This window comes from Limulus polyphemus, unplaced genomic scaffold (assembly GCF_000517525.1).
Source record: "Limulus polyphemus unplaced genomic scaffold, Limulus_polyphemus-2.1.2 Scaffold1722, whole genome shotgun sequence".
In the NCBI taxonomy this organism is placed as follows: domain Eukaryota; kingdom Metazoa; phylum Arthropoda; class Merostomata; order Xiphosura; family Limulidae; genus Limulus; species Limulus polyphemus.
In genome coordinates this window covers 196,987-205,272 of record NW_013667332.1, presented here as the reverse complement: position 1 = coordinate 205,272, position 8,286 = coordinate 196,987, and the positions used below count along the sequence as shown (strand labels likewise).

The following is an 8,286-nucleotide window of genomic DNA, read 5'->3' as shown; positions in this document are numbered from 1 at the left end:
CTTTATTTTGATTATGAAAGGACACTGCTTTAAAGGGGACAAAAGAATAATTACACTGGCAGTGATGCATAGATTTTTTTTCTTTCTTTATTTTGATTATGAAAGGACACTGCTTTAAAGGGGACAAAAGAATAATTACACTGGCAGTGATGCATAGATTTTTTTTCTTTCTTTATTTTGATTATGAAAGGACACTGCTTTAAAGGGGACAAAAGAATAATTACACTGGCAGTGATGCATAGATTTTATTTCATTATTTATTTTGATTATTAAAGGACACTACTTTAAAGGGGAACAAAAAATTATTTGTATCATGCTATACAGATAAATTAAAGGTCATATATGGAATATCATTTAAGTGGTCTGGAAAAAATGAAATGGTTTGACTTTTTTTTTTCATGAAATAAGAGTTCACAATAAAATAAATTGAGATATGTTTATCTTTAGTTTCCTTTCTATTTACATAACATCCAATATATAATTCAGTGATTTTTCTGATAACCTCTTCTGTAAAGTACATTTTACAATGAGCTATAGGATTGGTCCATAAAAGTTAAGCATGAGCCCTGATAAAAAAAATAGCAAAATTAGAGTTTTGGTTGAAGTTGTAGACTAGTGGTCTAAACACATAATGACAGCTTTTTTTGCTGTTAATTTTGACTTTATAAGCCAATATACATGATTAACCTTGTGTGCATATCCTTATGAAAGAACTGTTTTTTCTTTAAGGAAAAAGTAATCTGCTAATAGGTAGAACAAACTTAAGAGAATCTGTAGTAGTCATTTGGTTTATTTTGTTTTTAATGTTGTTTACGGAGCCACTTAAAAAAATTAAAAAGTATAAAATCTCAAAATATGTTACATGTACAGTTGAACTGTGGAAGAATATTGCATATTTGACTATCAATAGTTTTAATATTGTTCCGGTTCAGTCATGATAAATGATATACACTTTAAAGGTTTTACATGTAAGGGTGTTTTTTTAAAGTCTCCGATGTATCTCCTGAAAAAAAATGGTTTCTTTAAAACTGTTACTTTAAAAACAATTTTTAAGAGAAGATCATTACATTGACAAGTACACAAAACTGTGTTAACATAAATTGTTAAAAGGATCTCCCTTACTGACATTATTTAAACTTGCATACATCTAAGTGTAAGATTTGTACTATATATATTAGGATGCTTTGTTCAGAAAAGCAAATTTTAGTACCAGTTATATTCTATGTAGGTATCTAGGTGGGAAAAAAACATTGGAAGCAGAAAATACTAGCCATGCTGAATGAGATGTCTTCAAGTCTTATAGCCCCTTGTTTCTCTAGCTATATCTCAGTGATGAAATCAACAAATATTACTTTGTCTAAGCATTTCATGGATAGTACATAAAACAAGAAATACAGATGGAAAATTGTGTCTGTTCAGAAAATATTCATTGGATATATACTTTGTTTTTAGAAAGTTATTTGTACTGATGTTATTTATAGACTCAGAGCTTTAGACAACTTTATCAGTTGTAGATCTAACATTATCAAGACATCTAATCTTACTAAAACATTCATGTATAAAATTAAGATAAAATTATGAGCCTCACTGTAGTATAGACTGAAAAGTTATTTAAAATGATATGTTGTATTCTAAGTTATTTTATAATAGTGTAGTAGACATATTTTAGCAGTCAACTTTTTTCTAAAATCTATACAGATTTACTGATGAATCAAGTACTTAAAAGTTGTTTTTTTCTCAGTCTTTTTCTGCAATTTTTTTAATGAAAAAATTACATTTCATCATTTATGGATGCATTCCAGTTACTTTGAATTAAATAAAAAAGTCTGTAAACAGTTTCTGCCATAAATCACAGCCATGAAGAAGTGTATTAAATGTAATGCACTAGGAAAAGTGCATCTTGTCCTGAGGGCAAAATTACATTGAATTAAAAATCACAGAATATAAATGTGTAGTTGTTCTTTAACACATTTTTTAAAAATATTTCATAGTTTAAATTTATTTAATACAAAGGTTTATCTGTTTAATTTTATACATAAAAAAAACTTTTAAGATTTAAAATTTAGACTTTTTATTGAAGTCATAGGCTAGTGACCTAAACAGGTAAGGAAAGCTTGTTTTCTGTTTATTTCAACTGTATAAACCAATGTAACTTTGGTTTTAGTTGATACTCACATAGAAATTGGAAAAAATTGATAAAACTTAAGTAGATGACATGTTTCTAGTAGAAAAGATGTTTGTGAACAACTTTCATCACTATTGCAGTCCTGATGTTTTTGAAACTTGCTTTATCATTTTGCTTCATTGAAATTATGATCTTGCAAAAGAAAAGAAACAAGATGAAGTAGGTTTAGTTACATAATTTTGGACTTGACTGAAACAAGTTTCGTTTTGCCTAAAAAGCCTTTCTTTTTTTTTACCCTTGGGGCTTTGTTTACATTAGGCCTTATCAGCCTAAGTAGCTGCTGAAATGACATGGAACATACCAAAAGGAAATGTAAAATAATACATAAATGGAAGTATAATGTTTTTAAAACTTATTTCATATATGAAACAAAACCATATGGTTGACATTTTTAAAAAAAGCTTTCTTATAATTTGTGTATGGTGAAAAGTTATTTTTATTTTACAGCAGTGATTAAAAACACACGCACACAGAAAATTAAAACTGCGTGTGGTGTTTTTTCAAATGAAAGCAAAGTTAAAATTTATTGTTTATAAAATAAAACCTTTATAGAAAACCTAAGGGAACATAGGAAAACAAAGATCAATAATTGAATTCTACAATAAATGTAAGCACTTGTAATTGTGCATACAAAAAATGTTTTATGTGCAGAAGCTACATAATACATAGAACATTCATTGAAGATTCAAACTATTTTATCTTGTAATTTCTTTTTTGTATTGTAATTTTAAAAACTAAATGCCCTACAGGTTTATTGGATTGCACCATTGTTGTTTAGAGTTAATGGTGCTTTTGAAAATATTAAAACCCAATATTCAGTTTGAAACCTGAAAGAAATCTGTGGATCAGTTTGTCTATTGGAAAATTTTTATTTTTAGCTCAGTAATGGGAATACACTTTGTTAATGCAACCCATTTATAGTAAGTATATAGTTGATCTGCATTTTTTTTTCACAATGTTTCTTAGATTATGATTTAACATAAAAGTAGAGTATGTTTCAGAGATTAGTTTGCTTTTAACTGAACATGAATATTTTTGTTGATGATTGTGTGTTAGGTTTTCATTCTGTGTTGATTTGTAGCAATGTTTTAAATTTTTTATAAGATATATTCCAAACTGATGTTTTTCCGTCCAAAATAATAGATTGTACAAGTACTGGCACAGTGAATCAGTATGAGTTTTTAGATGAGATTTAAGTTTGGCTTAAAAATTGAAGTTTCAAAACATAACGCTGGTTCATTTTTTGTCATCTATTTTATTCTTTTGTAATCTATATTTTCCCCCTGAGTGTGACTTAACTAAAGAAAATGCCAGTTATACATGTTGCAATTACAAGTGTTACTTGAAAGTTCATTATTGAACTATTTTATTTTGAATCTGGTATTTTTCATCAAATAGTGTACATAGCACTTGGAATATATGAAAATGTTATGGGGAATTTTTAGAATGTCATCATTATACTTGGGAACAATAATGTATGGATCTTATAGGAATTAAAATCTGGCAAAGTAAGTCAATGTAGTAATTTCTAATGCTTTCACAACTTAAGTTTTGTATGACATTTCTTACAAGATATCATATTTTTAACTTGTATTTTGTTCAGCCTACAGATAGGTACAATAATCAGTTGATTAGTTACTATTGTGTAGAAAACTTGGAATAATTCTAGGTTTACTATGAAATCTAGTCCTTAATCTTCTTTTAACATATGTTATTTTATTATTTGAATTGTAATAAATATTTTCATTATTTTAATACCTGCAATAAAGTACAAAGATGAATAAAGCAATAAATATTGGATTACTACTACATATTTCTGCATATTTATGAAACAAGTCAATTGGCTCTTTTAACCAGGTTAAAAGTTTTATTGAATCTTGAGTGACTAGTTGTTTTGTGAAAATTCACCTTATTTTATTTTAGTACATCATTAAAGTCTGTCCTATCTATGATTTGCTGAATACTGTAATGAATAAAGATGATTGCTCATTACTAGTTTTTGAAAGGAGTTATAGAAATTAGTTTAAGCCAAATTATATATCCATGAGAAGATGTATGGATATTTGTTTTTAAATATATTAAGCTCATAGAAACAGTTTGATTTTTTTGTTGTAATTGTTATTAGAAGGCTTGTAATAGAATTTATTTATCCTCAGTTGTGTAATAAAGTTTACATAAACAGTTTTGTGAGGTATTTTGATAACTGGATTTTATTTGGATATACAAATGATTTACAGAGAAATATGAGCTAGGTATTTATTATTGGGTATGTAATAAACTAAACTGGAACAGGTTACTTGTAAGTTCCATAATGTAATTTTTACAGAACAACTTGCTAAAACTCGCTTCTTAGAGATATAAAATCAGGTTGTTTGTTTGTTTTTTTATCTAAAAGCTTTACAATTTTAATTACATTTTGGAAGTGACAAGTTAACCTTGTTATGTATTATTCCTGACTTAAAATCTTAAGCTGTATCTGATCTCTTAAACAAATTCTTAACTATGCACTCATTAACGATATTAATTCTCTAAGACTGACAGTGGAGTAAATTTTAAATTTTCTACCCTCAGTTATAGAAGTTAACATTTTTAATTTACTGTATTATTCAGAAAAATCTTGGTTAGTCCAGTTGCCACATCAAATTGTGCTTAACTGATGACAGTGCATCTTGCCAATGATTCTACAGTGTGCTATTAATTGCAAAAGGATTTGTCATAATGCTGTTATGTCCATAACACATCTATCCTTGCATGGTTTCTATAACCTATCTTGTGTACAGGGGTGAGGGCTTCCAAGTAGCCATTTTGAAGTCCAATCCCACAGAAATCCATAGGCTCTGCATCTGGTCCAGTACATCTACGTATGGTATAGTAATGAAATCTCTTTTTCATTCTTCAGCTAGTTGAGGTATGCAGCGATTGGATAGATATGTCATGGAAAAAAGTTGTCTATATGTGACTTGTGCTTCTTTTCCTGATGGAAATTCTTCTTGATGATGTTGCATACAGTTGCCTGAGGTACGTAGATGGCTTTTGTCACTGATCTTTGTTTTAATGGATTTTCATCTGTTACACGATGCTGCACTTTGTTTACTACTCTGGGATATGAATTGTTGAAAGCCACTTTCTGGATTTGCCTGCACCCAATTTGATTCATATACATTTATTTTCCAATGCCATTAAGTACAAGATATCCTTGTCTTGAAATTTCTAAATCTGCGATCATGGATACATTTTGTTTTTCTGAATGGGCTGTTGCATATCCCTCCCATAAGTGATCATTTTTTAATATCAAAATGTAATTTGACTTACTGTTTTATCACATCTTGATATTGGCTATGCTTACCATATGACTTATTGATTTACATGTTAAAAATCATATTAATATAATGCATTTAGTCATCTGTATTTGTGTTACAGAAAAATGCAAATTTCTGAAACTTAAGGAATCATTAACAAAATTATTATGAAATACTAGTACATAATACTGTCCTTTCTAAATACTGAAGTTGTTCCAAATTAGCTTCCCTTCAAATCAAATACCTTGAAAAATTGCTTTAGATGAGTTTTTCCCACTCCTCAGAGAAAAAACATGATGTAATAGATTTTCCCGCTCCAATAATGTTTCCAGCTGTGACATAATCACATATACTGTGTAGAGTATAAGGATTGTTTGTAAAATACTTCATCAGAGCTGTGATATGTTAATGCCATAATTTTTAGGGAAAATACACGTCTTGATTAAAATTTACTTCTAAGATTCTGGGGTTTCTATAAGTAAGCTGAACCAAGGTATTTAGTTACAAAGACTTTGAAAAAGCAAAATATTAACGAAAACCGAAAATCCTTAGTGGGCTGTTTTAATTTTCTACCATTATTTTCTAAGGATCATATAATCAACCTTCAGCATTTATAAAGAAAGAAGTTACATGCATGTTGATAAACGAGCACAACTAATTTCAACAAGAATCTAGGAGTGGAGATTTTTTTGTTTTTAGCTTGCATGTACAAGGTACAGAAAACTTTATTCCTTTATGACTTACCACCCATGTGGCTTTGGCATTGACCTCACATTCACATTTTCTGCAAGATATCTCTAAAATCACATGCCCTAATGTTTTTAAGTTTGGAAGTAAGCTTGATTAACTTTTGAATCGGAACCACACGTATTTAATAAGGATATTGCACTCTGGTGGCCTTTAGGAAATAGGGAACATCTATTTTTGTAAAAGCATGCCTCCTAGTTGCCCACTTTTTGATAAAAAAAAAAAAAAAAAGGGGGGGGGGTATATTAACATCTCCATCATTTGAAATTGTACCTTCTTGTACATGGAACCTCCTCCAAAATATTTAGGAGTAGACATCTGAAATATTGAGGGATAATTTGTAATAGGAGGACATAATTAATTATATATAAAATTCCGGCCACATTCTTACAGCACCTGAAGCTAAAAAATGCAAGCTCTCATTAATCACTTGAAATTTCATAATGAAAATTGGTGTAAACACAGCGTAATGTAATATGACCCAATAGTCCCCAGGGGAAGGGGAGCCTGAGGAGTCAAATCTACGAACAGATATAGCTTGTATTATACCTAATTGATGGTAAGGGATGTAAAGAGGAGTTAAATGCTAATTTCCATATTGACGACATGACATTGACCTTACAAATGTGAGTCAAAAGGTTAAAATAATTAGATCTGTCCACTTTCAGTCCAGTACTCGGATATTAGCGGTCATCTTACAGTAACTGTTTTCCATTTTATACGAAAATTTTTAAGTCCAATTATTTATAGGAACACACCACAGGAAAAGTCAAAAAACAAATCATTAGGATGCTTTAGGACTAAGAAGCCAGAAGTGACAAAATCATTTGATGCATAAACATGCCAAATTTTCTATTACAACCAAATTATCAAAATTGTTTTTACTCAAAACTAGTGCACACAGTTCATAATGGGATGCCCAACACCTGTAATTGGGAGAATAAGCAAAAATTTTATATACTGCATTCAGTATGGCCAATTTGTGTTATTTGTTCCATAAGTGGTAAAAAAATATATTTCGTTTTACAATTACACAATGTTTACAATGTATGTGACAGAAATTCCGGTTTCAACCATGGAAAATGAGCCTCGCTATGCTTGAGAAATTTGCTTCAGTTTATCACATACACCCCAACTAAACACGGTTTATCTGTACGTTTGTATAATATAGATAAATATCTTGTTGATTGGAATGAAATAACTATGGTTATTTTAAACAAATATTGTTGTAATAAAAGGGAATGATATAAACTCACTAAAACATGCAAGACTCGTACACAAATCCCTTCGAAACTTAACGTCAACACACAACCAACAACTCTGATCAAACTGGTCTCAGACGGTTTTAGTTTGTATTCCTAACTTCATTAATCAAGGTTTATGGACAAAAGTAAGACAGATCAATTAAACAATATCGTCACTTTGCGGTCTGTTGTTTGTATAAAATAAAATTAAAAAAAAAACTAAAAATGTTTTAAGACATTTATTTGGGTGATTTTAAATTAGAGCATAATTAAAGTGATCTTTGCTTATGATTTAAACTCAAAATAAAGAAGATAAATCAGTAAGATGTAACCTTGTCTAAGTATATAAGCAGTGTCTAAATTTTAAGGTATAAATTAAGAAGCCAGTTCTGTACTTCAATTTCCAAAACCTGTACATTTGCCTAGAAAAACAATTATTGAAATGCTAATACAAGTCATATCTTACTGCGACGAGGCTAGATCAAGAGGAGCAATTCTATTTATACTGTCCAAGACGTACATATGATTTTAATATTTGTTTTACATATGATTTGAAATACAATTAATAATTATGAAGTATAATTACAATTTACTGCATTGTGACTCAAGTCATAATTAGGCTTACTATTTTGTAATTACAAATAGTTGAATATGACGTAATTATGAGATAGTAAGCTGTAGTTATGGGATATGTCGTAACTTCTAAATCTTGTTTTTACGACATAATGTTAATTTGTGTGGGCTTTTGGGTTTGCCTAGAACTGCTTAATAATTGCAGGAAATCTACAATAGCTTATTAGTTGTCGTTTAT

At 29.4% G+C, this 8,286-nt stretch overlaps 1 protein-coding gene across 1 annotated transcript in view; it reads left to right on the top strand.

Moving 5' to 3' along the window:
* The window catches only part of LOC106464699 (mitochondrial pyruvate carrier 1-like), a 32,529-nt gene extending 28,161 nt beyond the window's left edge, over positions 1-4,368 (top strand). The window contains exon 6 of the mRNA XM_013924854.2: positions 1,229-4,368. Coding sequence (XP_013780308.1) covers positions 1,229-1,283 — 55 coding nt within the window. The 3' untranslated portion in view covers positions 1,284-4,368. The remainder of the gene's footprint in view (positions 1-1,228) is intronic.
* Positions 4,369-8,286: the final 3,918 nt, after the last annotated feature.